Source organism: Trichosurus vulpecula, chromosome 1 (genome assembly GCF_011100635.1).
Source record: "Trichosurus vulpecula isolate mTriVul1 chromosome 1, mTriVul1.pri, whole genome shotgun sequence".
Classification (NCBI taxonomy): domain Eukaryota; kingdom Metazoa; phylum Chordata; class Mammalia; order Diprotodontia; family Phalangeridae; genus Trichosurus; species Trichosurus vulpecula.
In genome coordinates, this window is record NC_050573.1 from 239,780,437 (window position 1) to 239,805,274 (window position 24,838).

The 24,838-nt window shown below is 35.2% G+C and overlaps 1 protein-coding gene across 1 annotated transcript in view; it reads left to right on the top strand.

Moving 5' to 3' along the window:
- Nucleotides 1-24,838, top strand: part of YES1 (YES proto-oncogene 1, Src family tyrosine kinase) — a 110,313-nt gene that overhangs the window by 65,172 nt on the left and 20,303 nt on the right. The window contains exons 3-10 of the mRNA XM_036758884.1: nucleotides 611-710; nucleotides 2,922-3,020; nucleotides 5,153-5,256; nucleotides 5,359-5,508; nucleotides 8,051-8,206; nucleotides 9,595-9,774; nucleotides 15,655-15,731; nucleotides 18,015-18,168. Of these exons, the coding sequence (XP_036614779.1) occupies nucleotides 611-710; nucleotides 2,922-3,020; nucleotides 5,153-5,256; nucleotides 5,359-5,508; nucleotides 8,051-8,206; nucleotides 9,595-9,774; nucleotides 15,655-15,731; nucleotides 18,015-18,168 (1,020 nt within the window). The remainder of the gene's footprint in view (nucleotides 1-610; nucleotides 711-2,921; nucleotides 3,021-5,152; nucleotides 5,257-5,358; nucleotides 5,509-8,050; nucleotides 8,207-9,594; nucleotides 9,775-15,654; nucleotides 15,732-18,014; nucleotides 18,169-24,838) is intronic.

Below are 24,838 nucleotides of genomic sequence, written 5' to 3' on the forward strand. Positions count from 1 at the left end.
GTATGCTAGGTACTGGGGATATACAAATACAAAGAATGAAATACTCCCTACCGTAATTGAGAAGCTTAACAAATAGAAACATATAGAAGACTTCAAAATGTATAAAGAATCTCTTTTCTGTTTACACTCTGTTATAGGACATGAGGCAGTTTGGTCTTGTTTAAAGAAAATTGGATTTAGACAAAGAAACCTGGATTACCTGTGTTCCTTTAAGTTGGTCACTGAACTTCTCTTGGTCTTAATTTTCTCATCTGTTAAATGAGGAGATTGGGCTAAGCATTGTTCTAAAGACGCTTCTAGGTCTAAGAACATTTACCTGGTTTTGCACATTTAAGGTTGACTATCAAATAGTCATTGAATAAAGCTATCTCTGTGACTAAGATCACAGAATTTTGTATGATGTTAAAATACTCCTAGAAGACATCTTGGTGATGGCAAGCCTATATTTTGCCATACCTGATCAAATGTTTTTGTTCATTTTCTTAATCAACCAAAAATAAACTTAGGGTCTTCAAAAAGTGGAATCAAACTTTCAACTTTTTTTGATGAGAATTTTTTCTGCTGTCCTTACATACAATTTGCCCACTTGTCATTTTTTTTAATCTGTTAGGTGGTGTTACTATATTTGTGGCCTTATATGATTATGAAGCTAGAACTACAGAAGATCTTTCTTTTAAGAAGGGTGAAAGATTTCAAATAATTAATAATACGTGAGTATTACAATGTTTTATTGAGAAATACTGTTAAGACAGCTTGTGATAATCAGTATCAATTGTAGTAATAGTCTGGAAACTAGGGGTAAAGGACTTGTAGCCACTCAGAATATTTAAGAATAAAATAATATTATAAAGCCATTAACATTAGTTAACAAGGTTAAACAAAATTCATCATGTAAATTTTAAACATAGGTTTGTTATTTTTTCTTCTTGTCATCCCTCTCAATCCCTGATTCCTTTTTTCTTACTTACTATTAAGCCACAATATAAATTTGAAGCATATTTTAGAATACTTTTTTAAGAAAGATAGTTTTATTTTCCTTATTAATTTTTAAACCATATTAATTCAAACTTTTTATGTTTTTATTTTTCTCAAAAAACAAAAACTCGAGTCTCTTAAATTAAATGGTTTTACTGAATACAGCCCCTTAATTGTTCCCTCTTCTCCTTTCGGCTTACCTGGCCTGCTTTTTTTTTTTAAGTTATAAAAGTTCTTCATAGTGAATGTTGTAATTCATAAGTATGATTCAAGCATAACAAGCTAATTACAACTTCAGGAAAGGGTATATTTATTGTCTTCTCTATTTTTCACTGAGAAGTTTCATATCTTTTTTTTGAAAAATATTTTTTTTTTCCAATTACATGTAAAAGCAATTTTTAAGATTCTTTTTTTTTTAAATTTTGAGTTCCAAATTTGCTCCCTTTCTTCCCTCCCCCTCATTGAAAAGTTTTATATCTTAAAATATTTTCACTGTGCAAATATCTGATGATGCACAGTGTGTTATGCAAGAGAACCAAACAATTTTGATTTTTAAAAATATTTTAATCTACACATTTAATTTTATTACTAATATGAGGTGTGTTTTCCCTCATTTTGTGTTTGCCCTGCTTTGAGAAAAGAATACACCATTTTGAATTACAAAACAAATAAATTAGGCTATAACTACTTGTATTTCCATAGGAGTTATCATATGTTTTAGAAAACAAGCTCCTCTAATATATGATTTGCTTTAAAAATATTTTTCATTTCTAAAATGCCAGGTATAATTAGTGGAATCTTTTTTAACTTGTGTTCATAATTGCAAGGCTAGTCAGAAATGCATTTAGTCATTGTATTTTTGCTTTTATTTGGGAAATCCTAAGAATACTTTAGGTAATATTAAATGGATTACCTATTATAATTGTTCAGTGTTAACATCTTGCTTATTAGAGTGCTAAGTATCTTAATCTTTTTCTAAAATGAATAAAAGGAGCTGTGAAGTTTTTCATGTAATGTTAAAAAGTGAATCATAAGCAAAACTGGGCAATTAGTAAAAGCTTATTGCTCCTCAGATTGCTTAATTTTAAGGATTTTGTTGTTGTTTTTGCTTTTGAAAGAATTAGACAAGAGAGAGCCTTTTACTTTATGTTCTTCTATTTTTCTGATAGTTTGATGGATCTGTGATCTGTTGCCTTGGTACTTCCTTCACAAGTGTAGATCAAAACTACCACTACCCTACCCCTTCAAGCATTATGCATTTCTTCTCTATGTCATCCCATAAATCACTTCTATAGATGTGTCAGGAGGCCTTTCTCCATTATCTTCTTTTAATATTTTCAGGTTACCAGTGCAACATATCCAGTTGTTATCTCTCACTCTTTTACATAGTTGAGTGGCTCACCTTATTTTTCCAATCATGTAGGTCAAATCACTTCATTAAACCTTTATCAATCAACTGTTATGTTCAGGGCAACATAGTAGCAGTCAAATTAGTAAGTCATTTCTTTACCTGATGGAGTTTACATTCTACTGAAGCAATAGAATGTGCAAAGAAAGAAATACAAGGTAATTTGAGGAGAAAGTGTGCACTAACAAGTAAGAAAATCAGAGAAGCTGGCTCCCGAGCTGAGCCTTGATTATTTTGTAACACCACTTCTCAAACACAAATTCTCACTTGCTGTTTTTATAACTGAACTAAAAAATAGTAATTCCAGTTTGGAATAGGAGAACATAAAGATTCATTACATAATCAGGATTCTCTTGATTTGTGTAAGTTATTTTAGTGTGTCACAATCCAAATATTAATCAGGTTAACAAAAATAACAAGAACAACAAAAATTGAAGTATACCTCTTGCTAAAACTTAAATGGAAAATAACATTGCATATATTATGTCTTGTTATTAACATATCTACCTTGTAGTAATTGCTATTGTATTTGTTACAGGGAAGGAGACTGGTGGGAAGCAAGATCTATAGCTACAGGAAAGACTGGATATATCCCTAGCAATTATGTAGCTCCTGCCGACTCCATTCAGGCAGAAGAGTAAGGCACTACTTCATATTTTATTTATGCTTTTTTCAAATGTATTTCAACAGGCATTCTGCAATGATGTAATGACCACAAAATTTTATGCCAATATTAATACTACTAATGTATTCTATTAATAGAAGATGTTATGTGAAACTCAATGATTCAATGATAAACACTTAGAGTAGGATCATAAAAAGTGAGTATTCAATACAGAATGATTTTAAAAGTTTCAAGAAGTCCTGGATCGTCTGACAGTCCAGTACTGGAACATCCTTCTTCCCCTGTATTTAGCCTAGAAGCCATTTTCAAGTTCTACAGTTTTATTCATTTAAAAAGAAGTTTGCCCTTTATCCCAGGGTAGTCATTGGCAGTACTAACTTAAAATGAGCTTATCGTGTAAACATTAAACTGTGTGTCTTTCTTGTAATTTCTTCCTTGTAAAATAATAGGGAAAAAAATCAAGTCACTTAATTTCTCAACATCTCATTTTTCTTCTCTGTACAATAAGAAGGATTGGATTGCATTGGCTCAAAGATTCTTTCCAGCTCTACATTTTTTATGTTAGCTCTAAGTTTCTGATTCTCTAGAATATACATATCTTTCCTTTGGCAGTTATAAATAATGTGTACATTTTAGGGAAGGCGTTACAGTATAGTGGATAAAGTGCTAGACTTTGATTCTGACCCTGCAGTAGACACTTTATTAGCCATGAGAATACAGGCTAGTCACATAATCTCCCTGAACCTGAGTTTCCTTTTTTGTAAAATGGGAGTAATAATGTACTAAAATACCTTCCACACAGGGTTGTTGTAAAAAGCAAATGAGATCAAGCATATAAAATGCTTTGTAAACTTTGATATGCAGTATAATTTTCAACTATATTTGTACTATTAGACATGCTTTTCATTTTAGCCATTAAATAAATATTCTGTGTTCCAAATATAGAACACAGATTCCTTTAGTTTTAGTTATATTTCTTCCAGAGATATAGAAAGGATAACATAAATTTTGCTCTTTATATCTGTCAAAAGTGATCAGTTTACTTTATTACAAAAATTCACAGGAATAAATTACTCTATAATTTTGCTATTCATATAGCATAGTTATTGTTAATTTATTGTGTTAGTTTATTAATGTATATGTCTGTACATAGAATGGAATAAAACTTCAGTAATTGAAATCCTTCCTAATGAAAAATTCCCAGTAATTTGGACATGATATTAGTGATTCTGATTGCATGTTAGATATATAGATACATATCCAGGACACATAGTATGGATGCTACTGCCATGGATTCCACTGTAATATCTCCTGCCACGTTTCCACTGTTTTTACTTGATGTTGCTATTAACACAGATGAGCCAAAGTTATTCATTCTCTACCCTAACTATTCATTGGTGAACTATGGATATTTTTATAAATTGAATTTCTATTTATAATGTTCCTGTTTACTTAAAGATTTATATGTGACATTAGTCTCAAAGATTTTTTTTTCTTCATGGTACAGTATTCTTTGCTGTGATGAGTTACAGTACACTATGGGAGTCAGATTTGCACATGCATTTGCAAGTGTAGGTTCCATAGAGTTTGCAGCACACCTTGCTAAACACTCCTCAACACACCCTTTGAATAGCACTATCCGTATAGTTGAGGGCAGCTAAATAAGACAGTAGATGGAGTGCCAGGCCTGGTGTCAGGAAGACTCATCTCCTTAAGTCCAAATCTGACCTCAGATACTTAGTAGCAGTTTGACTTTGGGCAAGTCACTTAACTGTGTTTGCCTCAGTTTCCTCATCTATAAAGTGAGCTGGAGAAACAAATGGCAGTATCTTTGCCAAGAAACTCCAAATGGGGTCACAAAGAGTAAGACATGATTGAAACAACTAAACAACAGCAAAAAATCCATAGAGTTGGCTATAAAATAATTTTGAAATATTTTCACCTGTGCTAAATAATTTACATGAAGAAATTTTAAATTATTTTCTGTATTTAATTGTTTAGCCTTTTATGATATTTCCAGCCACCCAAATTCTTTTTTCCAACCCAGATACCTTACTATCATCGATTTTTTTTCCTGTTGTGTCTTTGTAATTTTCCTATCCTTGATTCCATCTTTACATCCTAATACATCATTTTTCCTGCAGATGGTATTTTGGCAAAATGGGCAGAAAAGATGCTGAGAGACTACTTCTAAATCCTGGGAACCAGCGAGGTATCTTCTTAGTAAGAGAAAGTGAAACCACCAAAGGTATGGTCCTTGATAAATTGATCTATTTCTATAGCTAAAATAGTAAGTGCTTTTTTAAATGGTGTTTTAAGAAAGACACAATAATAGAATTCATTTTTCTAGGTGCTTTTTCCCTTTCTATTCGTGATTGGGATGAAATAAGGGGTGACAATGTGAAACACTACAAAATTAGGAAACTTGACAATGGTGGATACTATATCACAACCAGAGCACAATTTGACACTTTGCAGAAACTAGTCAAACACTACACAGGTAGGTGAATACTTTAAAGTTATTAAGTATAGCTACTTAATAATAATAAATTTTATAATATAAGATTAGTAATGTGCCTTCAATATGCTTCCTCAACTGGGTCCTCACTGAAGCAAGGCAGTCCTCTTATTAGTCCCTAATTGATTATTTACCTCGTTCTCCACAGAAGCTCTTCCAGACCTTCTCTTCCCTCTGTAAGGCTTCCACATCTCCTCCTTTCTCTCTTTTCTTTTTTTTTTTTTTTGCAGGGGGGAAGGAAGGGCAATTGGGGTTAAGTGACTTGCCCAAGGTCATACAGCTAGTAAATGTATCAAGTGTCTGAGGTCAGATTTGAACTCAGGTCCTCCTGACTCCAGGGCTGGTGCTCTACTCACTGCGCCACCTAGCTGCCCCATCTCCTCCTTTCTCTCACCCCATCAGCACCTTCCCTTTTACATCACGGAAAAAATTGAGGCCGCTTGATGTTAGCTACCATTCTCTTTATCTCATAATCTCCCATTCTCTCCTCCTTTCTGCTGGTGTCTGACAAAAAGCTAGCCCTTCTCCTTGTCAAGACCAGCTCCTCTACACTTACGCTTGATCCTTTGCATCTCCTCCAGCAGATTGTATACTTAGTCATACCCCCTTTCAGATCTTCAGCTTCTCCTTATCAACTGGTTCCTTCCTTACTGCCTTCAAACAGGCCTAAATCCTCTCCATTTTCAAAAAACCTTCACTAGGCCCTACCATCCCCTCACCCTAAGTAGCTTTCTTCCCTTTCTCAGCCACATTCCTTGAAAGAATTATGTCTTTGCTGCATCTACTTCCTCTTTTCTCGCTCATTTTTCCACTCTTTGTAGTCTCTCTTCCTATTTGCCAACTAAGTGCTTTCTTCAAAACTACTAATGATGTCTTCATTGCCAAATCTAATGGTCTTTTCTCAGTCTTTATCTTTCTTGACCAATCTGCTACATTTGACACCAATTGTACTATGTTCTTATACATTGTCTCCTCTCATTACTTTCTTCTGGTTCATTTCCTTACTTGTCTGACTCTTTCTTCTCATTTTCCTTTGCTACCTCATCATCTACATCATAGCTCTTAACTGTGGATGTTCCCTAGAATTCTATCTTAGGACCTCTTCTCTCATGATGACCTCATCAGCTCTTAATTTATCATGTCTTTACAAATGAATCCCAGATCTACATATATACTCCTAGTCTGCCCCCTACATTTAGGTCCCACTAATTGCATCTGACACTCAAGTTCTAAAACTGAACTCATCTTTCCCTCCAAAGCTTTCACTCTTCTAAACTTCTCCGTTTCTGTTGAAGACACCAGTATCCTTCCAGTCTTCCAGGTTTTTGATCTTGGCATTTTCCTGGACTCCTTACTCCACCTCTTGCATCTGACTCCTGTTCATATACACACAGGTACTACTTTAAGTCAGGTTTTAATTAGTCTCCCTTCCTCAAGGCTCTCAACACTAGTGTCCCTCCTGTACACTGCTGCCAGAGTAATTTTCCTTTAGCATGGATCTGATCATGTGACTCTCCTACTCATTCAACTTCAGTGGCCTTCATTTGTCTCTAGGACAGGGACTGTTACCCTAGGATCTATGGACTTGGATTTTGGATTTTTTAGCACTTTGCACGCTATATGTTTTTTATGCTAACTATATTTCAGTATAATTTTTTACCTTAGTAATCCTATGTGCTTTATGCATTTAAAAACAATATTCTGAGAAATGATCCATTGGTTTCACCAAACTGCTGAAAGTGTCCATAACACAAAAAAGGTTAAGAATCCCTCCTTTATTAAAAAAAATAAAATAAACTCCTCTGTTTAGCTTTTGAAAGCTACATAACCTGGCCCCAGCATCTTTTGAGGCTCATTGGACATCAGTATTCTCCTCCTACACTTTGAGATCCAGCCACATTGGCCATCTTTCTGTACATCACATATAACCACATCTGCCTATAACTACTACTGGCTATCTCCCATGTTGGAATTTTACTTTCAGTCTCAGATTCTCTCTCTTCTTTTAAGACACAGCTCATGAACCATATGCATGAAACTTTTCCTCATGTCCCCATCCGCTAGTGCCCTTGTTTCCTCTTAAGTATTTGACTACTTTTATGTATTTATTTTTATTCAATTTATACTTATGCTGTGTATGTTTTCTTATATACTTGTCCCACCCATTAGAATACAGGCTCCTTGTGAGTAGGTATTGTTTCATTCTTTTCACTCATATGCTCAGTGCCTAGCACATAGTATGCATATACTTAATAAATACTTGCTGATCAATTGATCCACCTTTTTTTATAGACATTTCTGACTAAGTTTAGCATTGTGTTGTTTGTATGTTTATATGAATTTTGTTATTTAAAATTTTTATTAAAAGAGGAAATAAGTATTTTTTTTTAGTGCTTACTGTGTTCCGGCCTCTGTATTCGTTGCTTTTATAAATATTACCTCATCTGATAAAGAAAATTTATTGGATACAACTTAATTTTTCTAAGTAGTGAAATTTCCAGTGCACTTATATTTAATTTTCCAGAACATGCTGATGGCCTATGCCATAAGTTAACAACTGTGTGTCCAACTGTGAAACCTCAGACACAAGGTTTGGCAAAAGATGCTTGGGAAATTCCTCGAGAATCTTTACGTCTAGAAGTTAAACTGGGCCAAGGATGTTTTGGTGAAGTATGGATGGGTAAGAAGCAATGATATCTAAAAAATGTTTTGCTCCAAGCCTATGATTTCCTCGATAAAGTGATTCCTCCAAATGGAACCTCTTGCCACTGATACTAAATCACCCAATTATATTATTTTATTTGAGATATCTAGATATTAACTAAAATGTTACAATTGAAAGATAATTTTAACATTAATATTGAAAACTGACCCTACTGGCTAACGTATTAACAATATGTAGCGTATAATATAGCAAGATTCTAAGTGGACTAAAGATAATGATTCATAGTGATTTGGCATATCGATGAATTAAAAGCTTTAGCTTAATGTCAGAGCCGCCTATATTAGGAGGAAAATGTTCTTTCAGCAGTAGGAGAGAGAAAGGTATGAAATTGTCTGGTTATAGCTAACATTTATATAGCACTTACTTTGTACCAGGCACTGTGGTACTTACAGTAATTATTCCATTTAATCTTCACAAGAACCCTGGTATATTATCATCCCCCTTTTACAGATGAGGAAACAAAGCAAGCAGTGGTTAAGTGACTTGTTCAGGGTCATGCAGCTAGCAATATCTGAGCTTAGATTTGAACTCAGGTCTTCCTGACTCCAGGGCCAGTGCTTTTGTCCACTGTTCCACCAGGTGCCTATGGTATGAAATATTTGCTGAAGAAGAAAATAAGAATACATTGTGGGAGTAGAAGTGTATTGTAGCATAGAATCAACATCTTGGAGTTCAGAATCCTATGAAGAATCCAGATATTTGGAATGAATCAGTTTGTCAGGGAGCTATAATTTTATCAGTGTATCTCTTCCATTGATACAGATCACTATCCCTTTGTAACTTAATAGATGTTCTTTAAAGATTCCTGAGACCAAGATTTATTACATAAAAGCCAACTAGATGATAGGATTTTCTGAGGACTTAGTGTCCTCAGATAACAAGCATCCCTTAGTGGGCCTGGTCTTTAGCATTTTTCATTTTTGTAGATCCTGCCAGAGCTTGTGCTCTGCTATCATGGTCTTTGAAAACCCAGGGTGTTTCTGAGAACACCCAAGATGAGGCATTGGGGTAGGATTTGAGTGGAGGAGTACAGTTTTTAATAACGCATCTTAGGGGTATTCGTTCCATTTCAGCAGCCTTGTAAGTTGGGATAGTTGCTCTGTTATGTGATAGCTGCTCTTTTATATAATTAATAACATGCCCATACTTTTTTTTTCTTCCAAATTTCAAACATATCAATAAGATTCATGTTCTATAAAATTTGTAGCTATTACTTGTTTCATCTGCTACTCAATTTGACTTTTGCTATTGTTTTCACCATTAAACTTGAAATTTGGCACAAATGGCTCCAGTTGAAAATCCTCCAAAACTAACTAAAATAACAGAAGTTATTGTTTCCCTAGGAACATGGAATGGAACCACAAAAGTAGCAATCAAAACACTAAAGCCTGGTACAATGATGCCGGAAGCTTTTCTTCAAGAAGCTCAGATCATGAAGAAACTAAGACATGATAAACTTGTTCCACTATATGCTGTTGTTTCTGAGGAACCAATTTATATCGTCACTGAATTTATGTCAAAAGGTATGTGTTCATGAACAGATGAGTAGAAATAAAGGTATTCATGTCATTAAAAATGTTTTTAAAAGACTGTTTTGGGATAATGTTATTCATATGTGTAAGATTTTTTTATCCTGTTGTGTTTCTAAAAAGTTGTTTTCAACAAAGCAGATTTTTTTTTTTATTTAGGCATGTGAAATTTGGTGGTTTTTCTTTCTAATGAAAAAGTGTGAGAGATTTTTACTGGTCATTTGGAAAAGTATGGAAGAAAAGTGAAAGTTTTGAAGGGGCAATGTATGACTATAGGAATGGAATGAATAGAAAAGTAAGGTGATAAAAAGAAAGATAATTAGAGTAATGGTACTATAAGAAAAAAATTAAAGCAGCAAGAGAAAAATATTCATGTGTTTTAGAGCCTGTGACAAATCACATTGAGTCTCAAACAAACCAAGTTATTAACTTCAGTGAAATGTGCAGGAGGTCCTTGATTTAAGTAAATCCAACTTGCAAGGAACCCAGTATACAAATGTATGCCTCATCCACATGATAGTTGGAACCCTACTTATCGTTTTATGCTACACCCCCTCCTACCTATATCTAACTCAGACCCTGCTTCTCACTTTACCTCCTAATGTGGATCTAGAGAAATGTCACTAATAATAAGAACAGGTAGTGATAGGTAAAAACTGAGTAAATTCCTAGGGTTGCTACCCACCTTCTCTCTCCTTCTACCCAGAAGAACTCCATTAATCCCCCAAGGAATTCATCTTACGTCTCCCCAGAATGACTCCGCCCTAGATTTCTGTGAGTGAGATGTCCAGACTAAGGCTTTTGGGGAAGGAGGGGAGAGGAAGAGGGCTGGTAGAGATAGAAGCGGAGATGAGTCAACAAAAACTGAGAAGCAGAACCTGTTTTCGTTGTTGATAGTTTTTTAAATTGTTTATTTTTATTTTTCACATAGGTGTTTTTAAATGAATCTGCCCACCTACTACCTGTTCCCTACCTTCTATCCTCTCCCCCCATGCAAATTAAAACAAAAACCAGATAATTCAATATGCAACTACATAGTCTGGCAAAACAAATTCATGTGCAAAAATATGTTTATCTTTTTGCATTTTAAATTCGTCATCCCTCTGTCAGATATATGGCATGTTTTTTTCACTCTTTTGAGCTCATGGTTTATCATTGCATTGATTAGAGTTGTAAAGCCTCTCAAAATTCTTTTTTGCTATAATGTTCTTATAATTTAATAAATTGTTCTGGTATTTCTCACTTCACTCTATATTGGTTCATAATGTTCTTTTCAATTTCCCCTGAAATTATCCACTTCATCATTTCTCATGGCACTATATTATTTTATTATATTCATTTACCACAGTTTGTTTAGCCTTTCCCCAACAGGAGGACCTTCCCCTCCTTAATCTTCAATATCTGACTATGAATCAATCAGTCAATCCTTATAAGAACCTACTATGTGACAGACCTGTGCTATGCTCTGGGGATAATATTGAGGCAAAAATTAGCACCTGCCTTGAAGGAGCTTTCAGTCTAATGGAGACAACATACAAACAACTATATACAAATAAGCTATGTACAGGATAAATAATTAACAGAAGGAAGGCACTGGAATTAAGAGAGGTTTGTTAAGGTTTCATGTAAGAGGTGGAATTTTGGTTGGGACCTAAAAGAAGCCAGGGAGGTCAGAAGTTGGAATTTTGAGGAGGAAGAACATTCCAGGCAGTCTGCAGCTGAGAGATGGAGTGTCTTGGTAATGGATCAGCCAGGAGGCCAGTGTGTCACTGGATCGAAGAGTATGTGGGTACAGAGTGAGGTATAAGAAAACTGGAAGGAAGAAAGGGGAGCAAGCATTTTGTATTTGATCTTGGAGTCAATAGGGAGCCAGTGAAGTTTATTGGGTAGTAAGATGACAGGATCAGAACTGTGCCTTAAGAAAATCACTTTGCCAGCTGAACAAAGGGTATTTTGCAATGAAAAGATGAAAAGAGCTGCTATAAATATTTTTGAACATATAGATCCTTTTCCTCTTTCTTTGATTTCTTTGGGATATAGGCTTAGTAGGAGTATAATTGGGTGAAAGAGTATGCATAGTTTATAACTTTCTGGGCATAGTTGCAAATTGTTTTCCAGAGTAGCTGGACCCATTTATTTTCCCACAGACATTTCAACATTTATCATTTTCTTTTGTTGTCTTTCGCAGTTTCGTAGATATGAGGTAGAACCTCAGAAGTTACTTTAGCTTGCGTTTTTCTGATTATTAGTGATTTAGAGTATCTTTTCATATGCTTGTTGATAGTTTGGATTTTTTTTAACTGCCTGTGCATATCTTTTGGCTGTTTATCTATTGGTTCAGTAAGTGGTGCTATCTTAACTCCCCATTTTATAGATGAGGAAACTAAAACAGACAGAGGTTAAATGACTTACCCAGGGTTACACAGCTCGGTGGTATCTGAAGTCAGGTTTGAATACCAGTCTTCCTAGTTCTAGGTTCAGCACTGAACTACCTAGCTGCCAATATAAGCAGACCCAAGATGATGAGAAAGCACTTAGCTGCCTCTTACTCCCAGGTAAGTACTTAACTTATTGTCAGTGATTTCTGAAAGGTCATTGAAGGTAGGAGAGATGTCCTAGAGCTAGGATTCAGCCAATATTATCCCAGTGACCTGGATTTTGATTCCAGATCATAAGATAAAACATAGTTGTAAAATTCCCGTGGAAGTTCAGTTAATGTTTTGCTTCATCCAATAGAGCTTCAATCACTTTAAATGTCCGCACACTCTGAAGAATCATCTTTGCTAAGACCATTCAATCTCTCGGCTTATTCTCTCCCAGGATTCTCCTTTCCACCTGGTCAAACATGAACTCTAGAGATACTTGTATTAACTGAATTTAATCAAGTATTTTTTCTTTCTCTATCTGATCATTGCCCGAATATTTCAGGGAGTTCTTCATCTGTTGGATGTTTAGGTATTTTCAGTCCTATTCAACTCTTTGTGACCCCATTTAGGATTTTCTTGGCAGAGATACTATAGTGGTTTGCCATTTCCTTCTTCACTCATTTAACAGATGAGGAAACTGAGGCAAAGAGGATTAAGTGACTTGCCCAGAGTCACACAGCTAGCAAGTGTTTGAGGCTGGATTTGAACTCACAAAGAGGAGTCTTCCTGACTCCTGGTCAGGAAGGATAAAACCTGGTGCTCTGTCCACTGTGACACCTAGCTGCTCATCTGCTGAATATAACTCTTTAGAACCTAGTTAAACCTTTGATAAGAATAATTAAGTACAGTTAAAGCAAACAGTGGCAAAATTTGATAGCCATTTTCTAGATGAAATGATTCATACTGTTAATTATCTATTTGTAGGTATTTTCTAAATTCAGTTTAATTCTTCAAGAATTTAGTAAGTACAATTATCGCTTCCACATTGTGACTTTCCCCATCGCGGTTTCAATATACTGCATGCCAGCATAAGAAATTAAATGGGAATTGGCAGGGGGAGGTGGGGGTGAGTTTTGCAGAAGTCACAGATGATACAGATACTTTGAACAAACACCTAACCCAAATTTTACAATGAAGTAGTGTGAACACCCCACAAAAGAAAATGAAAAAATTCAGACTTGTCTCTGGCACAAAAGGAAGGCCAAAAAATTTTACTTGGATTTTCCAGATCGAGGGGGTACTACACCCCTAGTGGATAGAATAACTGTACCTATTGTATATCAAGTGCTATGGTAAGTGTTAGATTATAAAGATAAAAATGAAAATAGTCTCTGCCTTCAAGGAGTTTTAAGTTCTATGCCATCCTCAGCTTTTGAGATGCTGCTTTATCCTGATTTCCTACCTGGCTAACCACTTCTCACATTCTTTTGTTGCCTCATTATCCATATCCCATCCCTGATCCTTGTTACCTCAGTCTATGTCATAAGCCATCTTACCTCTGCATGTTCTTTCTTGGTGATCTTAGTTTTTAGAGAGGCAGCATATCCCAGGATCTGAGTTTGACCTCGTCTTTGTGTAGCAGAAAAAGAGTTTTTTTCTTACACCTAAAAATTTGCTCTATTTGCTTTATATTTTATATGCTGAATATAGCCTAATTCTGTGAGCAAAGATGTTTCCTCTATTAGAAACAAGAAAGGGCTTGTTAGGCAGCTGGTGGCACAGTGGATAGAGTACATGGTCTAGACTAGAGTTAGAAAGACTTGAGTTCAAATTTTATCTCAGACACTTACCAGCTGTGTGACCCTGGGCAAGTCTCTGAACTCTGTGTGTCTTAGTTTCCTCAGCTATAAAGTGGGGATCTTAATAGTACCTAGCCTGCAGGGTTGTCGTGAGGATCAAGTGAGGTAGTATTTGTTAAATTGCTTAGCACAGTGCCTGGTACATAGTAGATGCTATATAAATGCTTGTTCTTTCCACTTAACTCTCATTTAACCAGTAATGTACTGAAGAAAAAGGAATCTATACCTTATCTCTGTTAATTATTTCCCACTTAATCTGTCTGTAACTTGCCCTACATATATTTGTTTGCATATTGTTACTCCCATTAAGTTGTAAGCTCCTAAAGGTCAAGAACTGTCTTTTTTCCTCTTTTTTTATTCCCAGTGCTTAACACAGTGCATGGCACTTAGGTGCTTAATAAATGTTTATTGATTGATTGAAATACTGAAAGTACATGTCCCTTCTTTGGGTTCCTATATGTCTTTCAAGAAATGAGATTCTGTCTCCCAAGCTTGAATAATTTGTTCTCCCTCATTTTCTCAGTCTCAAAGACGTCCTTACTTCAGTTGGGCAATTTCATCCTAAACCTTTCCCCTTCTCTGTTTCCTAGGATGGTGCATGCTTTTTAAATGTCCTTTTCTATGACATATCCCTGTGGATTTACAAATTGTATAAATCTAATTTAAATTCCCCAGCCTTTCCTGATCTCTCTATAATTGTCAGAGTTCTTTCCTTCTTCACGTGATCATGGCCACTTAACTGTTTGCATGTTATATGTGGATTGTTTTTAGTTTTGTCTTTGTAGATGCCATGCCTTACACAAAGTAGTAACTTAATAAATACTTACTAAATTGAATTGGAAACTATGAAATAAAATGTTGGAACTTGTCTACTTCTAGCCCTTTCCTTTCCATCCTACAGTGTCTGTTTTTCTGTCTCAACCGAAGATGCCTTTCCTGTCTTTGGTCCTAGTGTCAAAATTCCTGGTTACAGCTTTGCCCTATGACATTTCTAGTTATCCCAAGGACTGTCAAAAGAGTAAATTTTGATTCATTTTAATTTCATGCCATGACCTTTCCTTCTTTGCAGAAGTGTGGAATGTTTCATATACTCAGACCAGTTGATGTGTTAGTTAGTTTTGCTGAACTTCTTTCCTTCTCTTCTTTGTTATAAGACATTGTTCTTTGGGTGTAGGGGGAAAGATAAATTTATTGAGACATGAAGATGATATAAAATCAAAAGATGTCAATAAAAATTGCTTTTTTTAAAAAAGGTCTAAAATGTCATATAGAACTTTTAGAAGGGGTTAAGGTAGGATAGTGCTGTAATAACTCTAGGACATTATTACAAGAAAGCTGGGAAATACTGACTTTAGTTGGAAGTCTGATAAGTGATATTTGTTTTTCTTCCTTCCCCTTTCCATCCCTTACTTTAAGCATTGGGGATGAGGAGGGGGTGTCAAGATGGAAGTAACCAGGGAAGAAGGTGGGGGAAAATAATATTATCTTGAATGTTTCAGGAACCTTCTCTGAAACATCTCAAGATAATATAAAAAAGAAATTGAGACTGAAATGGTATTAAGGATGTTAAAGCTCAAAAATGTTATTTGTTTTGTAATTTATCCTTTTTGTTTTGCTTCTCTTTTTAAAAAAAAATGTTTCTATTACAGGAAGCTTATTAGATTTCCTTAAGGAAGGAGATGGGAAGTATTTGAAGCTACCACAGCTGGTTGATATGGCTGCACAGGTAGTTTATATTTATGTATGTGTGTATGCATATATGTATGTATGTATATGACTTGAAAAATTAAGAAAAATCCTAGAAAATGTAGTGGGGTTTTTTTAATCATAGAATTGAGCAGGGAAACCATAGATATTACCTCGTCCAACTCCTTCACCTTGTAGATAGAAAACTAAGGCCTACAGAGGTTAAGTGATTTGTCTAAGGTCTCATAGCTGACTGGTATCGGAACTAGGACCAGGAACCCAGGTTTTCTCTTTCCTAATCATTTATGCTTTCTACTACACCATTGTCTACTTAAAAAAAACTCCAAATAACAAAGGAAAGTTTTAGAACTATATTTGTGGAACTGCTGTACTTGTAAAGAAAAATTCATAAATTTTTTGATGCATTTTGTTTCGATACTAAAGATACTTCCTAGCAGATACCCAAAATGAATTTATAAAATTCATTCCCAGAGAAGACAGTTTGATCATTTGTTGAAAGAAAGGAAAGATGTGCCCCTTAGCTTTGGCATTGTGGTCCTAACATTGTTATTTGATCAGATTGATTATATCTCCATACTGAATTTATTTACATTTTGGTAGTCATATATATTTTTCCTCTACTTTCCTTGCTTATTCATTAAATTTTAATACATCCCATGGACATAAATTGCAAGAAATAACAAATCAATGGTTGCCTTATTTATCATACAAAACATATAAATTATATTGGACCTTGACTGTAATAAAATAGTCCAAAACTGTAACTTAATAGGTCATTAAAGAGGGCAATGTAATGTAGTGGAAATGAAAACTAGTTTTGAAGTTGAAAGACTTGAGTGCAAAGCCAAGTTTTGCAACTTAATAACTTTGTAACTTTGAACAAGTCACCTAATCTCTCTGAGCCTAGAATTCTTATTTAGAATGGAGATGATAATGCCTGCTGTTGAAGGTTTCTGTGACGATCAAATGAGATTAGGTACATGAAAGGAAATTACAATAACAATTTAGGCCTCTTTTGCTGCTTACAAAGCATTTTCATCTGTAAAGCAATATAACAAGCTGAAGATTCTACCACATATGTACTTTACTGATCTGTGATTATTTTTGTCAGTGTAAATATGGACTTTCCCTTTACTGCTACAAATGAGAATTCCTCCAGTCAGTCAATTAGCAAGCAATTATTAAGCACCGACTATATATGCCAAGCACTGTGGTTGGCTCTAGGGATACAAAAATAGACTGAGGTGGTCTCTGAGAATTCTTGTAGCCAAAAAATTTCATCACCCTGTGACCAACCTGGTGATGAGCCCTTCTAAACCTAGCCAGGCTTATCCTTGAGTAACAGACATACAGTATGTTATGGGGCCCATATTCAAAGTCCAGTTTGGTAAAGGGCCCCTCAGAGCTTGCACTCTGTTGGCAAATCCTTCAAAAACCCATGGACAATCACTTCATAATGATACAATAGAACACAACTTTTACGGAGAATTATTATGCAATTTAGCATATGTATATATTTTCATTTGCTTGTTTTTGTCTTAACAGAAAAGACTTTCTGTTTGGAAGGTTTATTCTGTAGAACCATAGTAATAAATTTTGAGTTGAAGATGATTGAATTAACATAGCCAATATGCATTTAGTTCCTGATCTTTGAATTTATATGGACAAAATTATTTTATGAGCCCAGTATCCCTCATTAGGGGATATAGCAATGTAACTCAAGGACTTTGATATTCATTGGTTGGTGTGTTAGCTTTCTGACACATAACCAAGCCTTTAGGCAATCCTTTCTCATTCCAGCACTCCTGTAATCCTTGCTAGTTGGAAGATGCATGAAGTACCTTGTTTCATACACATATTCCCAGTGCAGATTAGAGCATGTGCTTGGTATGCCCCTTCCATGGATTCATGTTGGGCTGTGTGAAATCTGCAGTTCTTTGTGGTGGTGGTGGTGATAGTTTATCTTCATTGGCAGTGCTTACGAATATGTGTGATAACTAGATAGATTAGTTTACCTAAAAGTCTTGGCCTGGAATGGACTGATAGTCATACATACCAATATTCTTTAAAATTAAGTTGAGAAGTGAGCAAAAAATCACTACTCTGAATCCAACCCTCATTTTTTTATCTCAATTTTAACCTGATTTCATTATCATCGAAATGATATTTCTCCCATTATCTGTTAGAAACAAATATTGACAGCATTTTTCATTTCTAACTTTGTGAAGTATGTCATTTTGACAGTTATCTAACTTGTATTTAAAGTAGTTTCTAAATTGTTCTGTTTGGGTTTCTTCTCGAGATTGCTGATGGTATGGCATATATTGAAAGAATGAACTACATCCACCGAGATCTTCGAGCAGCTAACATCCTTGTAGGAGATAATCTTGTTTGTAAAATAGCAGATTTTGGATTAGCAAGGCTAATTGAAGACAATGAATATACTGCAAGGCAAGGTAAAGCTGTTTTTGTTGTTCTTCAGTCCTGTCAGACTCTTCATGACCCCATATGGAGTTGTCTTGACAAAGATCCTGGAGTGGTTTGCCATTTCTTTCTCTATCTCATTTTACAGATGAGGAACTGAGGCAAACAGGGTTAAGTGACTTGCCCAGGGTCACACAGCTAGTAAATGTCTGAGGCCAGATTTGAATTCAGGTCTTCCTGACTCTAGGCCCAGCACTCATCCACTGAATCATCTAGCCACCTCAAGATAAAACTGGTATTTAATAAATGTTTGATACCTTATTTTAGAATGAATTTATATTGAATATGCAAGCAAAATACAAGTAGAAAGAAATGATTTGCATAGCAAAGCTATTTCCATGGGATAGTCATCTCTGAAGTCAGCAGTGACCTCTCTTACAATTTATTTATTGATTTCTCTTTCTATTTCTTTTCTCCCAGAGAACCATCTTTTATAACAAAGAATTACCTTTTTTTCTGAATTTAAGAAATAAAACAAGCATTCTATAACAAAGTAGAATAGGGGGAAAAAAGATTGCACATGAAATTGCAAATCTATTAATGTACAACTTGCTTTTCCTTTTAAATATAGAATAAAATTATCATGTAACTTTTCCCCTTCTCCCTGTCTACTGCCCTAGAGATGGCTACCATTAGACACAAATATGTATATAAATGTAAAGTGAGAATTACTTTTCATGAATAAGAGGAAGAGAAAAAAAATTGACAAAACCTAATTAAATCCAAAAAGGCTGACATTTGTGTTCCACACCCATGAAATGACCACTTCTACTACCCTCCTCCTCCTTCACTTCTGCAGAAAAGTGGGAATTGTATTTTTATGTATATCTTTTTGGGGCCTAATTATGTTCTTTCTAATTTTGTAACTTTTATTTTCTGTATTCGTCATTCATCTTTTTTGTTGTTTTTTCAAAAATAAATTTAAAGATATCTTTTTATTACATTGCTTAAATTTCTATATCCGTCTATATTCCTATATTTCTATATTCCTCTACCAGAAAGCATAAAGAATTTTTTTAAAGGGGGAGGAAGAGAAAAAAGAATGCAAAACTAATACATAAAAAAATCTGAAAAAAACATATCTGCAAGGTCCCATACCTGTAGATCTCTCCTCCCTGAAAAGGAATCAAGAGGAGGTATCTTCTCATATCTTTTTTGGGGGGCTATGTTATTCTTTGTAACCTTGCAACACTAATTTTCTTTCTATTTTTAGCAAGTCTTTCCTTATCTTATTTTTTTTATATCACCAATATTTCCCTTAGTATTCCTTCACCTTCCTTTTCCCAGAAAATCCATCCCTTTTTTAGAAAATGGTATTTTTAAAGACCAAAAAAAAAATAAGATGAGGGAAAAAAATCAGCAAAATTGATAAATTTCAGAAGTTACAGCACAAGCCTCTAGAGGGTGGGAATGTCATCCTGTATCTCTTTTTTAGTTCCATGATTGCTTCTGATTTTGTAACATCCACTTTTGATTTTTTAATTTGTTCTTAATATTTAATTTATTGTCATTGTATATGTTATTTTCTTGGCTCTGCATATTTCGGTCTGCATCATTTGATATCGATATTTTTCTGCATTCATCATTCCTCACAATACCATAATATTCCATTGCATTCAAGTGTCACAGTTTGTTTAGCCATTCAGTGGCAATACTTTGTTTTCAGTTCTTTGCCTTTACAAAAAGTGCTGTTACAAATATTTTTGTTTCTATGGAGACTTTCTTATCAGTGCTCTTCTTAAGGTATAAACCTAGTAGTGGAATCTCTGAGTCACAGAATTAGGGACATTTTATATACTTTATTTGCATAATTCAAAATTCCTTTCCAAAATGGTTGCATGGATTCACAACTCCACCAACAAGGCATCAGTGTGCCTGTCTTCCCACAATCCCTCCACACCATTGAACTTTTCATCATTGGTCATCTTTGCCAATTTGTAGAGTATAAGGTAAAACCTCAAGAGCTGTTGTCATTTCATTTCTTTTATTAGAGTGATTTAAATGGTTCTTTCCTATGGTTGTTAAGTGTTTGCATTTCTTCTTTTGAAACTATTCACATCCTTTGACTGTATTTTGGGAAATGGCTTCTGGCACACAGACACACACATACATACGCATACATATATCCACATATATGTTTATGTGTTAATCATTTATATATCTTAGAGTCTAAACCCTTATCAGAGAAATTTGATACAAGGTTTTTTTTCATTCATTTTCCAAAAGAAGTTTTCTTTCTTTTCCTCAGTGCCTTAATTTTATTTGTACAGAAGCTTTTTAGTTTCATGGAATCAGTTACCTATTTTTTTTTTCTTTTGTAATTTCCTCTATCCATTGTTTAGTTAAGAATGAATCTGCTGCCTATGACTATGAAAGGTATATGGTCTGCTTCTTTTCTAATTTTTTTTCATGTTATAACATTTAATTTTTAGGTCATATGTTCATTTAGTATATATCGAGTAATATGATGTAGGGTCATGCTCCAAGCCTTATTTCTGCCAGACTGCATTCTAGTTTTCCCAGCAATTTTTCCTAAGTAATTTATGTTTTCTAGTAATTTATTTCAGTAATTTATATTTATCAAACACTGGTTTATTAAATTCTATTGTTTCTTATTCTCCCTTGTCTCATCTGTTCCATTGATCTACTACTCTCTCTTTCCTCTTTTTTTCTTTTAAACCGGTTCAAGATGGTTTTAATGATTGCTGTTCTATAACAGGGCTTCTTAAACTTTTTCCACTCAAGACTCCTTTTTGCCCAAGAAATTTTCGTGCGACTCTGAGTATATATATATAAATAGACATATAGATCAAACATTTACTTATAATAAATCATTAAAAAATTATTTTAAAACAATTCTTTGGTATACATCTAATTTTACCATTTAATAAAGACGAAAGCAAATTTGCATACTGAGATGGAGATGCTTATTTATTTTCACATCAAGAATTAAGTCTTGGCAGAATATTTGATACTGCAGGACATAGAACATCTTCAACGTTTTTCAGAGTTGATTGATATTTTGATTTTATAATTCTCAGTTCTGAGAATGCCATAAATATGTACTACAAAATGGTGGAAATATGTTTAAGACCAGTTTAGAAATTATTCTAATCTCAAGCCAAAATGCATTTATATGTCTGTACAGTAAAAACTCTATAATTCATAACATACAGTAGTCTCAAATCCGAGCTGAGGTATTTCTGGCAGCATTTGTTGGTGTTGCATGGCATGATGGCAGGCACGCTGCAAAGTACACATGTTGCGTGTGTTCAGAACCAAGGCTGCAGTGAAGTTGTGTCATACAACACAGGCAAGTAGTGCCAGAAACACCTCGGATTCATTGTGTGTTTGATTTTAAATTAATTTTTGGTCGTTGCATGTTCAGAAAACTTTTACTGTTGCCAAATTTTTCAAGGACCTCCCTCCCCCTACCCCCACCCCCACACACACACACTTACAGGACTCCATGTGGGGTCTCAACTCACAGTTGAAGTTATATAACATAGTTTGAGACCTGGAAATACTATTTCTTCTCTTCTCCCTTTCATACCTACCTTTTTTCACTATTTTCCTTGATACATACCTTTTGTTTTTCCAAATGATTTTCATTATTATTTTATTAAAGTTTTATAAAGTATACTTTTTATTGATTGGTAAAGCATTAAAATTGTAAATTAACTTTGGTGTCATTTTTATATTGGCGTGGCCCAACCATGATCACTGAATAGTTCTCTCTTTAAGTGGCTTTTTATTTTTTTAAAAGAGTGTTTTATAATTGAATTTCTACAAGTATTTTGTATGCTTTGATAGATTCTCCAAATAGTGTATTTTATAGTTACTTGGAATGGAATTTCCTGTTTTATTATTGCCTTTCAGATTTTGTTGGTATTATATAGAAATGCTATTGAGTTTTGAGTTTATGTAGTAGCTTGTCACTTTGCTGAAGCTCTTGTCTCAATTATTAGCTTTCTTGATTCTTTAGTTTTTTCTTTAATTTTTATTTAATATTTAGTTTTCAGCATTGATTTTCACAAGAGTTTGAATTACAAATTTTCTCCCCACTACCTCCCCCACTCCAAGATGGGGCATATTCAGGTTGCCCTGTTCCCCAGTCAGCCCTCCCTTCTGTCACCCCACTCCCCTCCCATCCCCTTTTCCCTTTCTTTCTTGTAGGGCAAGATAAATTTCTACACCCCGTTGCCTGTGTATCTTATTTTCTAGTTGCATGCAAAAAAAATTTTTTTTTGTTTTTGAACATCTGATTTTAAAACTTTGAGTTCCAAATTCTCTCCCCTCTTCCCTTCCCACCCACCCTCCCTAAGAAGTCAAGCAATTCAACATAGGTCACATGTGTATCATTATGTATAACCCTTCCACAATACTCATGTTGTGAAAGACTAACTATATTTTGCTCCTTCCCAACCCATCCCATTTACTGAATTTTCTCCCTTGACCCTGTCCCCTTTCCAAAGTGTTTGTTTTTGATTACCTCCACCCCCATCTGCCCTCCCCTCCATCATCTCCCCTTTTTTTTTATCTTCTTCTCTCTTCTTTCCTATGGGGTAAGATACCCAATTGAGTATGTATGGTATTCCCTCCTCAGGTCAAATCTGATGACAGCAAGATTCACTCATTCCCCCTCACCTAACTTCTCTTCCCTTCCCACAGAACTGCTTTTTCTTCCCACTTTTATGCAAGATAATTTACCCCATTCTATCTCTCCCTATCTCCCTCTCTCAATATATTCCTCTCTCATCCCTTAATTTTATTTTATTTCTTTTAGATATCTTCCCTTCAACTCACCCTGTGCCCTCCCTCTCTCTCTCTCTCTCTCTCTCTCTCTCTCTCTCTCTCTCTCTCCCTCCCTCCCTCCCTCCCTCCATATATATATATATATGCATACATACATACTCACATATATATACATAAACATATATACATATACATATATATGAATATTCCCTTCAGCTACCCTAATACTGAGGTCTTATGAATCGTACACATCATCTTTCCATGTAGGAATGTAAACAAAACAGTTCAACTTTAGTAAGTCCCTTGCAATTTCTTTTTCTTGATTACCTTTTCTTGCTTCTCTTGATTCTTGTGTTTGAAAGTCAAATTTTCTATTCAGCTCTGGTCTTTTCACTGAGAAAGCTTGAAAGTCCTCTATTTTATTGAAAGTCTATATTTTGCCTTGGAGCATGATACTCAGTTTTGCTGGGTAGGTGATTCTTGGTTTTAATCCTAGCTCCATTGACCTCCGGACTATCGTGTTCTAAGCCCTTCGATCTCTTAATGTAGAAACTGCCAGATCTTGGGTTATTCTGATTGTGTTTCCACAATACTTAAATTGTTTCTTTCTGGCTGCTTGCAGTATTTTCTCCTTGATCTGGGAGCTCTGGAATTTGGCGACAATATTACTAGGAGATTTCTTTTTTGGGATCTATTTGAGGAGGCGATCGATGGATTCTTTCAATTTCTCTTTTGCCCTGTGGCTCTAGAATATCAGGGCAGTTCTCCTTGATAATTTCTTGAAAGATGATATTTAGGCTCTTTTTTTGATCATGGCTTTCAGGTAGTCCAATAATTTTTAAATTCTCTCTCCTGGATCTATTTTCCAGGTCAGTGGTTTTTCCAAGGAGATATTTCACATTGTCTTCCATTTTTTCATTCCTTTGGTTCTATTTTATAATATCTTGATTTCTCATCAAGTCACTAGCTTCCACTTGCTCCAATCTAATTTTTAAAGTAGTATTTTCTTCAGTGGTCTTTTGGACCTCCTTTTCCATTTGGCTAATTCTGCCTTTCAAGGCATTCTTCTCCTCGTTGGCTTTTTGGAGCTCTTTTGTCATTTGAGTTAGTCTATTTTTTAAGGTGTTGTTTTCTTTGGTATATTTTTCAGTATTTTTTGGGTCTCCTTTAGCAAGTCATTGACTTCTTTTTCATGGTTTTCTTGCATCCTTCTCATTTCTCTTCCCAATTTTTCCTCTACTTCTCTAACTTGCTTTTCCAAATCCTTTTTGAGCTCTTCCATGGCCTGGGACCAGTTCATGTTTTCCTTGGAGGCTTTTGTTGTAGGCTCTTTGACTTTGTTGACTTCTTCTGTCTGTATGTTTTGGTCTTCTTTGTCACCAAAGAAAGATTCCAAAGTCTGAGACTGAATCTGGGTGCGTTTTTGCTGCCTGGCCATATTCCCAACCAACTAACTTGACCCTTGAGTTTTTCAGCAGGGTATGACTGCTTGTAGACTAAAGAGTTCTATGTTCCAAGCTTAGGGGATGTGCCAGCTCTGCCACACCAGCACTCCTCCTTCCCCAAGAACCCCCAACCCGGACTGGACTTAGATCTTCAGCAGGCTTTGCACTTCTGCTCTGATCTGCCACTTAATTCCTCCCGCCTGTGGCCAGAAGCAACTGCAGCTATAGTTCTGTAGCTGCCCCTGGGGCGGTAGTTGAACCTCGAACTCCTTCCACTCCCGCAGCTTTTCCCACTAACCTTCTTTGTTGTCTTTGGTGTTTGTGGGTTGAGAAGTCTGGTAGCTGCTGCAGCTCACTGATTCAGGGCGCTAGGGCACGCTCTGCCCGGCTCCTGGTCTGGTTGGTCCATGCCGCCCACGCTGGGCTCTGCTCCGCTCCGCTC